Source organism: Neolamprologus brichardi, chromosome 2 (genome assembly GCF_056152115.1).
Source record: "Neolamprologus brichardi isolate AB-2024 chromosome 2, ASM5615211v1, whole genome shotgun sequence".
NCBI lineage: Eukaryota > Metazoa > Chordata > Actinopteri > Cichliformes > Cichlidae > Neolamprologus > Neolamprologus brichardi.
The window spans coordinates 33445037-33464224 of record NC_142105.1 but is presented as its reverse complement, the minus strand read 5'-3'; the positions used below and the strand labels follow the sequence as shown (position 1 = coordinate 33464224).

Sequence of the window (19188 nt, the reverse complement as noted above, 5' to 3'; positions counted from 1 at the left end):
GTGTTTTTCAATTTGCATATTTGTTTTGGGTTTTTTTGTTTGTGTGTTTTGTTGTTCTTTCAATTCTCTATCAGTTCCTTCTCAACAGTTTATCACACTGATGCAACATACTCGTATGGTAGAGTATTGAAGATGAAAAGTGGACATTATAGCATAATGTCACTACCGTATATTTTAACTAGTTAGCTTAGACATTCTTCATTAGATCACATGAAATTACAAGATTGTTGAGGTACTGCCCGGTGGAGAATAAACCACCCCTGTCATGCTCTTAGGTCTTCGACCCAGAATGATCAGTTTTTGGACTTTCAGATTCAGTTTTTTGTTAAATTTTTCACTTTTACACATAGTGTGCTTATTGTTTACATTTTTATGGTTGTGTATTCCTTAGATATTTTCCATTTTTTGTCCTAGTTGTTGTTACAGTTTGTTTATTAGTTCTGTCAGTGTTTTTCTCTGTGATTTCCTTCTGTGTAGTTTCCTTATGTTAAAATGGTTTGATGCATGCATCAATCATCCGGGTAAGGAAATCCCAAAAAGTTGATTCTGTTCATCTGGACGCAGCGTTTTCAGTGGGAGAAGCCTTTCGTCACTCATCCAAGTGACTTCTTCAGTCTTTAGCTGCAGGTTTCCCAACCTTTTAAACCACACATTTGCATAATAAGTGAAACTAGCACCACTGGCAAACAATGGGCCGTGAAGTCAGTTTCTTGATCATTAGTATGCAAATTGTCATGACCGTTGATCAACAACCACTGATCCTCACGTTAAAGTTAATTTTATGCCTCAGTTTCCCTTTTTGGTTATTATTACTTCCGTCCTGTTTTAGTTTGATAGTTAGTTATCTTCTGTGTCTTATATTTATTTTTCTTCCTCCTGTGTGATTCTGTGCACCTGTGTCTCGTTTCCTCCCAGCTGTGTCTAATTCCCATTAGCCCTCAGCGTGTGTGAGCATTGACTACAATCGTTGCTTTGTTCACTGTGTCACTGTCTGTTGCCCTCGTGTGTTCCTTCTTACTGCCCCATGTTGTTTTGGATGTTTGTACCCTCTGCCTCGACTTTAATAAAGGTTAGTTTTTGTTTTTTTAGCCTCAGTTTGGAGTCTCATGTTTGGGTCATCTTCCTCCAACCTTTGACACCCTCATGTGTTTTTGTTATCAAAAAGTTCTCAAGAAAATATCCATATAACAGTGATGCCATGCATTTTTCTAAAGAATAAGTTGTTTTATTTTTAATATTTTACTTGCAATTTGCCAATTATAGTTTTCAGTCAGGTTTTTTTCATAAGGTGCTCCTCCTATTTTTTCTCAGCCATGGATCTAAAGACACACCACCATTATAAACTTACTGCAAGTCATTGTATATATATTATATATCATAACATATAATACATTTAAATGAAAATACCTACTGTACCTGCTGTGGGTTATAATGTGCAAGTGCAATTCCTCTTGCAACTTTATTCTTCTTGGCACAAGTCACAATGACAACATTGTATTGTTATGTGCAAGTCATGCTAAAGTACAAGCACAGATTCTGTGGCCATCACTTAACTAAATTTCTTTTTTGTTTTACTTTACTACCTTACTTCTTTTCTGTTTGGTTTTCTTTTATTTTCCAGCGCTGTGCATATTATTGTGTTTTCCAATCATTTCGTTAGTGGTCGAAAGGTTGTAACGCTAACTTTGTCTCCAAGCCTCTTTGGACTGTTGCCAACAGCCACACTGGACAATCACACTTAGGCCAAGGACCACAGTTTTAGAGCCATGACCAAATTATTTACTCACATTAGTCATGTGTGTTTACAACACATCTTTGGGTTCTATACTTTTATTCCTAACAGGAAGATCGGCCGCAGAGAAATCAAGTCTCATTTAGAGATGACAGCTTATGGTTGTCATGCGCCACAGAATGGCATGTGACCATGACAGCATGACAAAGAAGATTTATTTATAGACCGAAATTACCAGTAATGATACGTTTTGGTCACGCTGTGGTTAGATCAACTCCATGTTTTTATTTTGAATGTTGTTTTTCTTGATTACAGAAGTCAGATTTATGCTAATAGGAAATACTGCAAGCGTCTGTGAGTGTGTGTGCATGTGTGTGTATGATTGACTATAGCAGCTAGCTGTTGATGCGGTTTCATTAGCAACACATAATTTAAGTAGGTAAAAGGAAGCTCCAAAAATATTATTATTATTTTTTTTTAGTTTTGGAATACAAAGTTCTTTTGTCGTTTAGATCACAATTAGTGGTTTACTGTAACCATAACATTGAATGGTAGATTTGCACTTCTTTGCAATCAGATGAAATAAAAGACACATTAAATATATAGCTGAAATGCGCTCAGTATTGATATGAAGACAGAATAATTAATGATTGTTTTTCCAGTCTTTGTCTGTGGGGTAATCAGACAACTTGACATGTACCCTATATATAGCAACAATTCATCCTGCCCCTGTCTTCTGAAGAAAAGGGCAAAATTGTATGTTTTGATTGTTTATCACTTGGCTGACAAGCTCTTTCAGTGTCTTCAGTAAAGTCTGTTTGAAATGTTAGCCATGCTGTTGCCCATCATTCAGTCTGGTGCCCCAAGCTTGGGTGTCCCCAAGCTCAGATGCAAAGGTACTTTTTAATATAGTATCACATATAATAAAATGGCAACTTTAAGCCATAATATAATTATATAACAGTAGGTATTGGAATAACATACCTGTTCTAATGGTGCAAAACATATATTCTGGGTAAACCCAGGGCATTCATTTAATAAATACTTATATTAAAAAAAAGTCTGCGCTAAATTATTTTATGTTTATAATTTATAATATTTTGCTATGATCGACCTTTAAATGATGTATTATTACAGTAGGCATAAAAATTTCACAGTTCCCTTTAAGAATTTCTAGTATCTGCTGCTGACAACTTATTTTCCCTTATATGGAGCCGTTGTTTTATTTAAGAGTCCATATCTTCTTCTTTTTTTTCTTTTTTAAATATAGTAGACACTCCACTGAAAAATGTAATAATTGTTAGTTGCAGTTTTTAGAGAATTGCAGTCCCTGTGTAAAAGAGATTTAATAGTCTGCATGGGGAAAATGTGAATATAAATTTTATATGAACATAAAATTCAGAATTGGGATCTGGCCCACCAATTAAAGATATTACACCGGATTAATTACTTATTTTATATCTTCTCCTCAAACCTACATCTGCATCTACCTTTTGTCTTTATGCAGTCGCAAACAGCCAGGCCTATATGATGCACTCCATTGTATAGCTGGGTAACAATGGCACCAGCTGTTTCTGCAGACACAAAAAGTTGCGCGTGTGTGTGCTAATATTAATAAACACACACGCGCACACGTATACACACTGGGTGTGTTTTCCAGACGCAGATTCCCGCCCTGCTTCCTATCCGCGGTCAGCCGCTCATACGGTGCCTCCGTTACAGATCTATTCTTACAACTGCCTGAACCCCATCCACGTTGTGTGAAATCCGTGCGTCCTCCCCGTCACAACCGACGCCACGCCGACCTCGTGACTGCCAAGACGTCTGCCCAATAGTAGCTCGAATTCTACGTCATTCAGTCTTTCAAAGTCCAGTCAAAAACGGGTGGGCGGGATTTCCGTGGGCCTGGTATTCACGTTTGGTTGTAAAGGTAAGCCCTGGATGGGATTTTTATTTTTTTTTTTAGTTTTCTTTTTCTTTTATTTAATCTTCACGTTTGAATTTGATATGGTTTCATACGTGCGGGTGTGCTACTGTGTCCGCTGAAATAAACAGTGCCTGCCGGGCAGTGGTCGCCCGTTGCTCGCTTGTACAGCAGTGTAAAGTATTCTAAGCAAGAGAACAACGGTGATTTCCCTATAGTACAGCAATTGTATATATGTTCTGATTAATGACAGTTAAATAGTGGCTTTGACGAGGCACGTTAAAAACACCCTGAAACGTTTTAGTCTCTCTATTACTCCTCTATTGCTAAGTTACACGGTTGTAACTTTGCTTTCTGTAACAATTTAGCCGCCTGTTCCCATAAACAGGAGGTCTATTAAATGCTACTGTAGAAGAAAAATATAAAAAGAATTGATGGCTATTTATAGCTAACTCAGATGGCTCTGTTTACATCTGTTTTACCGTTCACGGTTAGATGTCTTTACTGAATGCATTCTGCATATTAAACACTGCAGCTTATGGAAACACGCGTGGAGACAAAGCATTTGTTGAAACTTAAAACCTGGGTGAATATGTTGGACTAATCAGTTGTTGTTTACACACTCTTGTGTTACTTTCTAGCTTTTTCCCCGCGTGTGAGCTGACACACTGCTACGCCGAGGACAACGTGTATCCACCCTACCACACCTCTTCTTCAAGCAAACTCCTCGACTCTTTTGGATGCTATTTGAAACTTGAAATTGTTCTTCAGCCTTTTAAACGGAATGAATTTTGAAAACACATAAGTTGGAGAGCTTCTAGTAAAAAGTGTGTTGAAATAGCCCACTGGTGGAGTTTGTCAGCGTTTGAGGACGTCGCATTAGGCGTTTCTGGAAGGGAAATTAACTTAAAGCTGCAATGGATCAAGCCAGCGGTGGGGAGGATCCAAATAAGCCCTCTAAAAAGAAATCCAGCGAGGATGAGGGTAAAAACAAAAAGCTGGTAGGTATTATAATAGCTCACTCGTGTGTAATGTGCGTGGAACTAGGGTGTAAGTCAACTGACGCATCCTGTAATCCCAGAAGCAGCCTATTATGTCACACTCAACTTTAGTAAGACCCAGAAAGTTGCACTGCTTTGCAGCTGCAGAAAGTTTCATGTTAGGTCTGTGTCAAAAAAGAAAAAAGATTTATAATAAATGCTAAGGACGGTCTTCCTTTTACTTTTAAAGCTCATCATGAAACCAAGGAGCAGGACAAAGCATATTCTCCATGCAGAACTTCCCTGTTTAGTGCAGGACGAGACACAAACAGTAATTCATGTGTTGTTGTTATGGTTTAATGTAGGGGCTAATAGCAGCCAGAGTTGAGCAAAGAGGTACTGTTTCGCTGAGTGCTTCAATTTTCGAGGCACTCAGTGCATCATGTGATTATTCCTGTCAATACATCTCCTGATAGGTTTTTGAAGAGCATTCTTGTTGTGACAGTTGGGGGTCTTATATTAATATGCACACAAAGCACAAGTTAATTTACTGTATGACTCAGTGTACAGCATGATGTACATGATGTTTGTGGGGGCGATTTATGAACAGCATGAGTGTGTGATGTTGATAAAACTTGTCCTTAGGCAGCCTTTGGGCAGTGTCTGTGAGATAACAACTGAAAACCCATTTAACATTAATTTATCGTCATTACATTGGATGGACTTTGTGCAGTAGTTTATCCAGAGGAAGGATTGTGCTTATTTAGAAAAGTAGCAAACCCGAATCTACATCATTAAAGCCGTGGTGTCGTTAGGCCCGACCTGCACGCCATATCTTCCCTGAAATGACATCGCAAGATTTGGTGGAAGTTTTGTTTTGGCTTATGTGGAAATGCTTAAACAATCACTTTTGGTTTTTTAGTCATGCTGTTCTTAAAAGTTCCTGGGAGAAACTAATACACTTTTCTGAGGAGTTGTGTAAACAGCATCTCTTGCAGGATCCAAAATCTGTAATTCCCTTATTTGGTAAACTGAAGCTACAATCTTTTATTTACCGTCCACAGTGCGATGTTAAATGATAAATCTAAACTAATGCTGAGGTGAAGTGCACGTCAGTGCCTGCAGAAAGCAGTGGTTTAAAGTTATTTTCCATGACCAGAAACAAAAGAGCTTGGCTGCCGTTTGATTTTCACGTCTGTTTTTCCACATTTGTGGAAAAAGGGAAAGTTTGGCTGCCGTTGAACTTCTCATGTCACCTCCCAAATCTTCATTATGAGCTCCGTTCGTGTTGCTTTATTTTGTGACTTATTGGCTGGGTAGGTCACAAGTTTAGTTGCAGCCACAGTTCCTAAATAGGGAACTGAAAAGTTTAGATTGACTAGTGTTTCTGTCTTCACTCAAGCAAACTGGAATGATTGAAGGAAATGTTTTTGTTAATGCCTCTGATATTTCTTTAGGTGGTGCTCATTGTTTTTGAGCATTATTGCATGTTTAGCATTTTTTAGTAATTGTCCTAAAACTGAAACAAACAAAGGCAATTGCTGGTTGTTTACACCAAAGTTAAGGTAAAGGAAAGAGTGGCCAAAAGAACTGCCTGACAGGAAATCCCAAAGTGGGGCGAATTGACATGCACTCCCAGAGCTACTAATGGGTGTTCCTTTAAGGAATCGTTACGACAGCCTTAAACTCTTGACTATCCTGCCTCCCAACTTTAAGATGTTTGTGAGAGTGCCAGAATGACATCATCAGTCAGTAAATCACTCAAGAAGTCTATGTAAGACCTGTGTTTGGTTTTGTTTTACTCAAAAAATGGTCTCATGGTCACTGTTGTGCAACTCTCTGAGCACAACAGGCAGAAGCAGCTTTAAATGCGGCTGTTGCAAAAATACTAACATTAGCTTTAAGTTTGAAAGAGGAAGCTGATTATTCTTCCTTGAGTTCAGTTTTGATTTGTCGTCTTGTGTTTATCCCAACTGTTTAGCTGTCCACAGTCGTGTAAATAAGCTAAATTATACAAATGCAGCTGTTTAAAGGGCTAATGCAACAAAAGTGCATGCGCTATGGAACTAAATCTCTAAATTTTACTACACATATGCAGGGTTGTGTTGTGACATTTTTGGCATGTAGTGCAGGCTGTGTGGATGTGGAACAGACTTGAGGGAGGGGTAATACCAGCATCAGTACTGGTTTCATAATCACACCTAGCGCTGCTAAAGAGCACTGTCCCATGTGCTTTGGTGATAAGAAAACGCAGAAACTGGCGTGGTTTGGTCAATGCAAAGTCAAATCAGTCTTTAGAGGAAAAACACTGAAAGCTGTGTGTTTGTTTAACAAGTCACTGGGCAGCATTACATCACGGCAACACCATTTGGGCTATGGGCCCAGGGTGTAGATACTCAGCATAGCCAAGGACATTACAACAGCACTGCAGTCTTTTGGGTCATAACTCAAATTTTCAATAGTTCCTAGCTTCTCTTTGTTATAATGTCCTTGTCTTGAAGTTTTGCAAAAGTATGACATCCAGGAGAACAGCCAGATGGAACGAGCTCTTTAATAAAAGGAATTCAGAGGAGCTGGTTTGACCGAGAGGGAGAGAACTGTTACTCCTTTTGAATTCCAGATAAAAGATGATCTCATAGTGTAGCAACACAGAGGAAGGAAGCATCACATTGCATAAATATAATAATAACACTGAGACGTTATATATTAGGATTAGGAATGTGGGAACCAATAACTGGGAACTAGTTCTCAGTTATATATATGTATATTGTAGTAGACTTAGGCACATGCATGCCTTTCTTTACTCTACACTGTGTGAAAACTCAGCAATAAGCTAAGATAAGATAAGTATTGAATATCAATATTTTTCACTATACTTTATCAAAGTTAGACCAACAATGTGGCAAGACTATGCTGAAGTACTCAGTATATTTATCAGATGCTTTAGCTCTGGTGGCTCTGTGGTGTAGTGGTTTACACGTTCGCCAAACAAGCAGAAGACCCAGTTTGATGTTTCGAGGAGACACAAATCCCTTGGAGGTTGCACTAAGAAGTGCTTTCAGTGTGGTTGGGGTGAGCCCTTTGTGAATAAAGTCTGATTTAGAGTTATGTAGGAAGTCTTTATAGAGCCTACAATGAATCTGCATAAGTGACTGGGATCAGCCAGCTTCTTTGTTTGTTCTGGTGCATTATGTGTCATTTCCAGGTGTTTTTGTGTGGGGCTATTGTAAGATACAACGATTTTTACAATTTCTGCTCAACAATCAAAGTGCTGATGATCAAACTTTCCAATTTGTAAATACACAGTATAAGATCCAATCTTCTTTATTGCCTGCAGGCTTGACAGGTAATGTAATGATGTATACATTTTGTACTTGTTTCTTTCTACAAGAAAATTGTTTATAGTATTCAGAATCTCAAACATCGTTTGTTCCTGTTTGCACCGCAGAGCAAACTGGTCAATAGTTTGCTTTGTAGTACTGTGATAAGCATCTTCTCCTTAACCTAATTAATTTATAATACACATCGATTGCAAATTGGTGAAATGGTTGGTTGGGAGTAAAGTGGTTTAAGCTTTGAAGAACATGCATGTCTGTACGGCAATTTGTTTAGATATGAAATGTTAAGGATACAAGGATAGTAGGGGTGCAACGATACACAAAATTCACGGTTCGGTTCGGTTCGGTTCGCGACTTTGGTGTCACGGTTCGATATTTTTTCGATACAAAAAATGTTCATGCCTTTTTAATTTATCATTTATTAAAATTATAAATATATATTTTAACTCAAAAGTACAATCTCTCTGATCGAGAAATCCCTCATCTTTGGAAAAGAGAGTTTATTACAGAGAAATGGCTCTTTCCAAAATAAAAGCTATACTATACGCGTCAACACGTTAACGAGCTAACTGCGCTAACGCGCTAGTTCCCACCCATGTAATTGAGCATTGCGTGGCACATCCAACATACTGTTTTACTTTTGTCCATCAGGGTCATGCTTCACATGAAGACCAAAATAGTTCCAAAGGCCAGATCTGAATGAGGGTGGGGGAGGTTCAATTTGCCATGTTGCAACGAGCTTAGCTTCTGTCTTGCTAGCTTGCGCTGCGCTCAGTGGATCTGCGCTCGACAGTGCAGCCTAGACGGAATAGTCGAACGCAGATCCATTAAGCGCTCAACACAGACAGCATCGTCAGAAGAAAAGTTGATAAAATAAATTAAAAAATTTGTATTGTTCATACATATGCGTACCAAACTAAAAGCACTGTATCAAACGGTTCAATACCGATACGAGTATTGTTGCACCCCTAAAGGAAAAAAAATAAAATAAAAAAAGGATCCTATTTGTTTTATGTTGGCTTCGAGCCTATGAATTAATTCTGAGTTATTATTCCATGTTATCAGATGCACTTTTGCTCTGCTTCCTTTTTTCTTTTGACAGTTGGTTGCTGTTGCAGCATGAGCTGCCAGATTGTTTCATTATTTGTGGATCATAAGCTGAACTGAAATCAGAAACACTCATTAACTATGTTTTGGGAAATATTACATGTTATTAGTCCCTATTAAGTGTTGTTAAAACAAGTTTTAAAAATATGTCAGACATACTGTTAGTGCATGGTAAACGGTGGTTTTTGAAGATAAAGGGCATTTGTGGAAAACAGTTTCCGTAACTGTCTAAAAGTGTGCAGATATAAGTAATTTTAGTGGCTTCAGATTATACTGCAAAACTCTGTCAGATTTAGTGAGACCAATTCCTATTTCAGATGCATCCATTTAATTTTTTTGCACCACCAGGATTTATAACACATCGTGGTTGCACATTGAAGCAAAGCATGCAGATTATGTGTCATGTGTCAACAATGTGGAAAGGCGTATTTAAAGAAAAAACAAGTGTTCAAAACGATAATGTCACATTCATGCTGAAAAAAAAAACAAAATTCTACTATTGTGAGAAATGAGATAATAATGATCACATAAGTAAGGATTGGCCTGGTTATTGTGAATAAGGTGACAAATGAAAGTGTGGAGTATTTGCAGGAAATATGGAACAGAGAGGCCGGATGTCATGGCACAGACACAAGGCACTGGGCAGTGAAAGAGGTTTATTAAAAAAGCAGCAACAAAAACCCACAAAAAAACAAAAACTTGATACCACTATTGTAAATGTGTAGCAGGGAGGGTCACACTGAAGCTGGTTCTGTGCTCGTGTTAACCAGTTTGCTGTTAGCTGCAAGTGGAGTGCAAGCCATATTCTACTCCTGATAGCAAGGATAGCAGCGTGACACATACTGTATCATAGATTTGGTCTCAGAAGCATTACTGTCATGAAAACAGGCTGGCAGTTTTAGTTAGTGTACTAGTAATCAATTGTATTTTTTTTATATCTGTGATTTTTATGTTGTGACATATCAAACTGTCTGGTGTATAATAATATATATTGAATAGCTATGTGGACAGCTAAGTGGGAAATTGATTATTATTGCATTAGGCTAAGTTGAAGCTAGGTAACTTTACTGGCCCCAGAAACCGTCAGCATCATCATCTAGTGGTTTCTTATGTGCTTCATTTAGTTAAATGGAGTTTATTTTATTCTATTTTAATCATTAACCTCTTCAATTTCAGACCTCTGATGTCGAGATCGTTCTGCTGCAGGATCCCACGTGTGTTTTAGTCGCCTGTAATACAGACAACAGATAGCCTGTGCTGTGTATAGAAACTGGAGACGGGAAACAAGCGCATACTTTAGTAATGGGTAAAGCTCATAGTTCTAACGCTGCTGATAGTATCACATCATGAAGCATACTTTGAATTACTTTTTTGTTTTGTTTTTTTGTGTCACTTGATGCATCTCACATTTTGATACGTGAGCTTTAGGGAAGCCTCGGAAATCATTTTAGGTCATGTTGGCATGTGGTTAACACAAGCTGTCAGCTTGTCTCACACTTGAGCCATTTACAGTGCTGTGGTAAAATATATTAAAATATTTCTTTATATTTTGCAATGAAAATGAGAAATGGGTGCAGCAACTTATTGAAAAGATTACAAAAATGCATCTAAATACGATGCGTAAGAAATGTAAAATACAATTTTACATTAAATAAAAAAGTTTTGAACTTAATTAAAATAAAACATGTCTTAAATTAAAATAAGTAAACTGTCATGTTTATTGCTGCCATAAAACAAGTGAAACACATTTGGACAGTGAAGGAATGTCAGGATTCTTGCTCAGAAAAAGGATCAACATGCTCTGAAGTCAGAGCACAAAAACTTTTTTTGTAACAAAATATCGATTTCTGCTGTCCCTGTATCCATACATTATTAGCAAACAAAATATCACGATGCTACACAGTATCGATTTTTCCCCCACCCTTAGCAACTTATTGAAAAGATTACAAAAATGCACCAGAGTTTGTACAATTCTGATGATCTTGAAAGTCAATATATACACTATAACAAAGCTTATTCATGCAAACAGCTTAACTCTCCTTAAAGAAATCTTAGACTATTTCTTTAAGGAGTCTATGATTTTTTTTGTTCTATGTCAAGATGTTTCCACGCTGCTTAAATAATCCAGAGATCCAAGCTCTGAGGATGTCAATCCATGACTGATAGTTTTTCGGTTTGTGTTTGAGATCATCGTCATGCTGAGAAATGTAGGCATTTCCAATCAGATGCTTTCCATGTGGTATTGGACAGAGGAACAAAATCCGATGGTACTTTCCTGCATTCATAATTGCATCAGTCTTAACAAGAACACTGGCTGAAATCCAGCCTCAAATCATGACTGAGCCTCCACCGTGTTTTACAGATAGACACTCACTGTTGTAGCTCCTTCCTGCTTTTCTCTGTACACACTGATGACAGTTTGAACCACAGAGTTTAAATTTCATCACTTCATAAGAGCTGTTGCCACAGTCGATTGCTTATGTAATCTATCTTATCTCAGCTTTTCTCTCAACTTTCATTTTTTAAGAATTGCTCCTCGACAGTCAGCCATCCACTGAGACTATTTCTTTTGAGCCTATGGCAAAAAGTCAATCTCGGCTGGATATTTATCCATTTCTTAAGAAAAATGTCCAGCTACTGTTCTTTAGGTCAGCCATTTTTTCCTCCAATTGTCCAGTTTCTTCAAGCATTTTAAGGATTCAGCCAAAGAAATGCAAACAAATGATACATTTTAGCAATAGGCTGACTCAAAGCTCAGTGTTAAATGGCCCAAAGAAACAAATAAACACTGCAATGAAATTGATCTGATATAATGACTGGGCTGAGAATCAGTGCAAAAAGTAGCCAAAGCAAAATTTAGACTTTGGAGAACTATTGCTCTACTTAAAGAAATTAGAAGACTGTCTAGCTGCTCGGAAACAAAGAAATGAGGGGTGGCTCAAGACTTTTGCACAATACTGTAGGTATGCACTGTATTTTATTTTGCCAGTCTTAACAAGACTTTTGTCATACTAACTTTCTTGTTTATATTATTTACATACTCTGTTATTATATTAACATGACTGGCATTGTGTTTGGGGGGGGGGGGGGGAGCATGTGAGCAACAGCAGGAAACAGACCACATGTGAGTCTTTTAATGACATTCAGGAAGTTTGAGAGAGGAAGTGGTGATGAATGCTTTAGTCACACAGTGGAAGAAACACATTCACTCCTTTAAAGTCCCCCTCTGTTATGAGCCTTATTCACGTGTATCAGTGGATGAGATCTGAGACATGAAAATAGGAAATTTGTTTTTTGGCTGCCTCAGTTATTTAATAAAAACCATGTATGACATGCATATATGTCATGTCCATGTATGCATGAATCATACTTGGGATTTGCTTATTCGACAGTTAGGATGATTCATGAGTAGATTGCATGTTCTGACAGAGCTTCCACTGAGCTTGATGTAGGCCTAATGAAAGAAGTTTCTTTACATTTTGCATGTTGTTGGACCAACATCCAGTTAATAATGTAGAAAACACAATGTGGAGAGGCTGCAGCCAGATGAAAAAGTGTATTTTAATTTAATTTAATTGTTTAAATGAACCTCATGTGATAAAGGATGGTCAGTGAAGGGAGGTCAGTGCTAGTCAAGTAGGGCTGCCACGATTAGTTGACCAGTCACGATTACGTCGACTATCAAAATCGTCGATGACTGATTTAATAGTCGACGCGTCGTTTGAAGCTTTGTAAGATCCCAAAAGACGCAGGAATAAGTAGTAGGGTTTAAGAGTGTAATAACGGTCTGAAACAGAAGATGGCAGCACTGCATGTACAAGGATGCCAGCTGCTGTTAAACCCCGAAGAAGAAGAAGCTGTGTCCCAGAATTCATGGCACGGCCCAGCTCAGTTTCCAACAATGGCGGCAGCTAGTTAGTTTTAATATTACTCTTATTATTCTTTCTGGGTCACAAAATAAACGTTTAACATGTTTTCAGGCGAGAATGTAGCTGTGTAAACCTCAAATATCTGCTCAGTTTATCAAGACGCCACATATTTTCAAAAGCGCTCTGACGTTTTCGGAGACGTCTGTTACCCACTAGCTCGATAGCTAGCCGGGGGCTAGGCTAACTAGAGCTGTGAGAACACCGGACTCCCGGCAAATCGTTTACAAACCCACCGCCGTCATTCGCTACTCAGGTTAAACATGATATAGAAGTCACTTGGATAACTTTAAAATGTTATTGTTTGGCTTTTTTTTTTTAGTATTTTATTTGTTCCTGAGTAAATCGGTTTGGCTGAGATTGTCCTGTTATATTTTAGATAGCAAGGAGCAGACAGCTGAGTTTATTAAACTCCACCAAAACAATCTGCACATTTCATTAAAATTTAATAAACTATCATCTTGTCTTTATTTTTAGTTAGCACATACCTTAAACACTTAAAGCTGTAAGCTAATGATAGTTATATAAGAGCAGATGCTGCTGGTGCAATAATCTGTACGTTTTACGTCCAATGGATGATGATCTGATTAGTCGACTAATCACAAAAATAATCGGTGACTAGTCGACTATCAAAGTAATTGTTTGTGGCAGCCCTAATGTCAAGTGAGAAAGGCTTAACATGGGTGTGTCATGAATGAGTCAACATTTAAAATACAGTGGTAGAATTGAATGTTACCGATATAGTCACTGTGACATTTATAAAAGCATATTATTGGGTGCACCTGGACTATTATTTTAAACATTTTGCTGCCTGGCTCTGGTGTTACGTACAGTTTCATTACACACCACTTAGTCAACAGCCTGCAGATAAAAACAAGGTCATGGTTCACATGTTTTTGCACTTGTCAGCAATTAGGGAAAACAACTGCTATAGCAGGTGTGAACACGGCATGTTTTAAGCCGAATTTCAGAGGAAAGCGTCTGCTGTAAAATTCCTCTCGCAGTTGGAAAAAAATGTTTGCCAGGTCAGGTTAATTTCAGCAGACTTTAAAATACAAATGACACTTTATGTGATGTTATGAAGAGTGTGAAAATATCTCCTTCTTTTCTTACAAACCTCAGCTTTTATAATGACCACATATCTTGCCACCTTCAAGGATACAGTAAGAATTTGCTTTCAAAAGAGATGGAGATAACCCGAGGGCAGTACTGTGCTAGTCCCCAGTCACATGGTCAGACCATCCATTGTGGAGCCATTCAAATCTTAGCTGCAGTAGCTTTTGTGTGCTTCCTCTTTTCAGTATCTGTTTTGGGAAACTAAGCAGTACCAGCACTTCCATGAGACTAATAAGGCTACCACAAACTCACACACTTTTAGAGTCTCTCACAGAAACGTGCTGCATTTTTAAATTAACTGCGTTTTTTTCAAACCTAAATAAAATAAAGCAAAGTAACCTACATCAATATGAAACACTGAGGGAGACGTGTTTATGTCAGTTCTTTTTTAGGAGAGCAACCTTATTTTTTGAGCTCGATTGAATCGTTACTTCACTCTATTGAGATGACAAATGTGTCATTCTGCTCTATGCCTTTAATATATTTTTCTGTTATGTATAAAAGGCTGTCTTTCGTTGTGTGTGTTTTTGTCTTTCCGTGTGTGTATGCTTGTGGCAGTGCCTACAGTAATGACACTATGTGCCCTACATGCTTTAGAAGCATGTAGGGCACAGATTTGACAAGTGTTTTAATATAGGTATTTCTGCTGTGACGATGTACCACTTCATATGCGGCTCTCTCAGTCTGACTGAAAATAAAACACTGATTCACTTCTCACACTGAGCCACTTGTAAATTTGCTCAGATAGACATGCTTTGTGGCAGTGAAATCTTTTTTATTTGTCTTGTCAAGCTATTTTTTATTAATCTTTTTGTTAGTTATGATATTGTTAGTCTGTAAAAATTAGACTATTTCAAATTCAGTTTCCCTTAGTGACATCTTCAAATTGCTAGTTTTTATCAAAGTAGCAATTCTCTGAATTCCTTCAATACATCTCTCAATAAGCTCCTCAGCTGTGTAAAACTGACTGATGTTAATAGACCTGCTGTAGATATTAATCTCCAAAGATGTTCAGAGATTTCAAAAATCTCTCAGGGAAGTGTCGGAACCGGTAAGATAGAAAATATGTCGTTTAAATAATAATCACACTCAAGGCTATAGAGCAGATGTTTATTGTCATTTAACGATTCAGAAAGAATTATTGGAATATTGTAAGTGGAAAAGCACGATGAGGGGACTTGTATTTCTATGTGACAGCTACATTCAGCATGATAGTAAATGTGTTCTAATTGAAATATAAGTCACAGGTTTAAATTGTGTCTCGGTGTGTCTTTTTTGCCTCTTTTCTCCACCTCCGTGCTTTGCTTGAAAACATTATCCTCCCTGTGCAAACATATGGAAAACCTTGATAGATACAAGCAGAATACGTGCGCACTGAGAAATCTTTTGCAGTAGCTTAGGCAGTGTCTTGCATTACCTCTGTGTTTACAAAAGCAGAGATTGAGAAGCCATTGTAACAGGATTTATTTAGATGAATTAATTTGTTTTGACTTGGTCTAATTCAGTTACACGGACCGTATTCTGTGTCTGATGCCACTCCTTTCAAATTGATCAGTACATTGGTAGTGCAGCAGATCTTATCAGATTACACAAAGACAAATTATGTAATTTTGTTGTTTGATATAACAACGACGAGCAAGCGTTACCCTCTGATGTAGTGTGACAGTTTTGCGGTGCTTTGTTTTATTCGGAGGAAAGCAGCTTTTTAGCATAATCCACACAGTATCTCTAGATGAATGGTTGTCGAGTGGGAGCTCTCGTGTACTCTTTTGAAATGTTGAGGAGCAGCAGACCAAATTTGAACGGCCTTTATACTGACATTTAGAACAGGTCAATATTCTCCTCGTGTTTTTAACTGTGGTTCGACAATGACCACAGACATGTAACCGTGGCGATCTGTGTATGATCTGCAGACGGGTGTGCTATGTTGACGTACAGGTTTCTGAATGCTTTACTGAATTGAGGTCATCACTGACTGAGGCTGCTAAGCTGCTGTGTTTTGATGATGATGCGTTCACAATAATTCGTTTCTTACTTGGACACAAAATTAAGATAAGTTTGTATTTTAAGTAATGCAATTTTTCTTGCTTGTCAATACTCCAGTATAGGAGCAAGCTGATAACTCATGTAAATTTAATTTTATTTACATAATGTGAAACCACAACAGTTGCCTCAATGTGCTTTATATTGTAAAAAAACAACAACTCTATATTAATAAAGAGATAAAATATTTTCTTTTTGACCAAAAAAATATTTTTCTGTTGACAATGACTTTGTTCATTTTAATTTTCTGAATAAGCAACAGAAGTTAAACAAATGAGCGCCTAATAAAACACAAGGTTTGGTTTTTTTTGCTGTGCTACTGATGCTACTTGCAGCATTCAAGGTTAATTATACAATTCTCACAGTTTTCTTAAAGTCTCTTTCATCAGCTTTGATTTTATTTCCCCCAAATTTAAATTTTGCTTTCTGAAAATCAGGAATCGTTGCTAAAATCTGCTAGAATGTAGATGAACCGAGCGTCTGATTAAACAGGGACACGAGGTAGTTTAATGAATTTGCCAAGAACTGTCAGAAGCACTTTGTGTTACAGGCCTTACTGCCAACAATGGCTATCTCACAGTAATTCTTTTTTATTATTAGAACTAATTAAAGTAAAAGCTAATTTCCTTCTAAACCCATTTTACAGTGGCATCGTGGCTACTGATTTTATAGTGATAGTTCCAGTGAGTGAGTTAAAATGACATCACGCAGATGGTCTTGTTTAATTGGTTGAGAATAACAAGCGTTGCTATTTAAAAGATATGCAATTATAGTCACTTTGAAACAAAACTAGTCTTTTGTCCAGCCTGGAAAAGAAACATATTTCCTCTTCCACCTGGTGATATTTGATATCTTTACACGAATTAATGTAACACTAACATTAATTGTAGTTTGTAATATTAATTTTAACATTTATTGTAGGAAATATGCATACTTGTATGGTTTTGTGTCCCCAAATTGGTTCTCAAGTTGTGGGATATTGCTTTGTGTTTTCATTTTTAAGGATCTGCATGGACTCATAATCATATTTGATTAAGGAGGGACCCAGAGCTAATTTGATTAGGTTATTTAGAGAAATATGTGTTTGGTAATAAACATTTATTATGATGAAAAAGTTTACTTTAATAAGCGGGAGAAGCCCAGAGGACATGCAAGCTTAATTGTTAGATGTTAAATTGCAATGTTGCGATGTTGCCAAGATAATGGGCAAGGAAAGGCCCTCAAGTCAAGGCAATTAACCAAACAGTGGTTTGATTGTTGTTAAATTGATTAGAAAATGTTTAAGTACTCCATTTGAAAATTAGCTATTGTTTCACACAGTTTTAGGCTGCTAGAGAATGCTGGGCTTAATGATACATACGTACTGAGTTACAAATGAGAAAAGTTGTTGCTCGGGTTAAATTATTAGCGTTACACATGTTGGGAAGTGTCATGCTGCCTTTTTAAAAGCAATAAAGGCTTTCACAATACCGAAACAGATACCTGGACAAGAACCCTCTGTATGTAACGCCGCCTGTGTTATTTTAACAGCTTGGGTAACGCTGCACATCGAGACTGACGCTTTGTTCTTTCTAGTCAATAGCTTTATCTCCCAACTGTTGATCAGTTGTAGCCGACAAAACTAGTGATGGATATGGCAGTTCGAGTGTCTGCTCGGTGTTGCCCAGAGCGACAGCCGATGAAGATACACAGAGGGAGGTGCAGGTTAGCGCCAATCTGTTTGCTCGCCGCAGCATCAGTAGTTTCCTGATTAGAATAGTGGAGAAATCCGCGGCTGGAGGCAGGCTTTATGGCCATCGCTACCCCACATCTCCCCACTCATTAGTACTTTACAGCCGAGCGCCACAGCATATGGCAGCGCTGCTACTGATTCCCATTTGAGGTGTGTTTCAAATGGCTGTCCCTTGCCGAGCCACAAGCCTTTGGCAGTAGCCATTCTTAGTGTGTCTGAGATGGAGATAAATATCTGGATTAGGAGAAGTGGTTGAATTGTTTTTGGGCCACTGTCACTGCAAAGGATGCTCTTCAGAACACAAATTACAGGAATAAAAGAAGCTTTTGGTGTTTAATTGTGTCATGCTGTAACAACATTCCCTGGGAAAATGTATTATTTTGGGAATACACAAACTTTAACCTAGCAGTGCTAACGTGCATGTTATTGGGTTTTTCTGGGTTTTGTAGATGTGTTTGCTTATGGGTGCTTTCTGATGGACCTCATTTTGTGTGCTTGTATTTGTCGTGTTCACTCTTGAACACAAACGTTTTTACTTTCACCCTATTGATCATCAAGTGTTACCATATCCTGCATATGCACATGTACAGAATTTGGGATTTGCTCAAGACAGGAATGAGCTATTGCCCTCTGTGGTACCAAGACAATTTGCACATGTGTTTTATGTATTCTCTAATGTATGCAAGCATTATTAAAAATGTAATTTGGTATCTCAGAGGGAAATGCAACAGCATTTTCTACTCTGTGATACCAAAGAGAGAAGAAAACGCTGCGGTATCCAGGGGATGCTGTACATGTGGAAACACTTGAGACGGGACGTGCACTTGCCAGTGTTGTCGTTTTCTGTTGGATTGTTTTTCACACTGTGCCCTCCCTCCAACAGAACATACACATAAAAACATTGGCTGATGATATGGTAAGGTGCTTGGTTTAATTTTGGTGTGATTAGTTTTGTTTTACATCCTCTCACGTTTTCTTATAGCTGCATGGGACTTTTAACTGAAGTATGTGGATGGATCAAATGTGCCAGAAGCAAATTGTTTAAATTTTAATTGTATATGAGTTACATCATGTGGTAAAATGATGCAGTGGGTTTCTGCACATTAGCAAATAATGATAAGTCTGTCCGCAGCAGCGCTCTCTAAAGCTGTGAAAGACATGTTTTATTGTAATGCACTCTGCACCAACAAGGTCTGTTTGCCTAAATTTTTCATTACGAACATAACTTAGCCCTCGGCATCTCTGCTTTTGTAAGCAGGTCATAGATCATTTAGTGTGCAATTATTAGTA

General features: G+C 37.8%; 1 protein-coding gene across 5 annotated transcripts in view; it reads left to right on the top strand.

Annotated features, from left to right (window-relative positions):
* Positions 1 to 3487: 3487 nt before the first annotated feature.
* Positions 3488 to 19188, top strand: part of diaph2 (diaphanous-related formin 2) — a 405324-nt gene continuing 389623 nt past the window's right edge. For 3 of the 5 annotated variants that reach the window (XM_087851703.1, XM_087851702.1, XM_087851696.1), the window contains exons 1-3: positions 3488 to 3662; positions 4298 to 4657; positions 18782 to 18814. In XM_087851703.1, the coding sequence (XP_087707829.1) occupies positions 4574 to 4657; positions 18782 to 18814 (117 nt within the window). In that variant the 5' untranslated portion in view covers positions 3488 to 3662; positions 4298 to 4573. The remainder of the gene's footprint in view (positions 3663 to 4297; positions 4658 to 18781; positions 18815 to 19188) is intronic. The other 2 variants (XM_087851707.1, XM_087851712.1) reach the window with 1 other exon arrangement.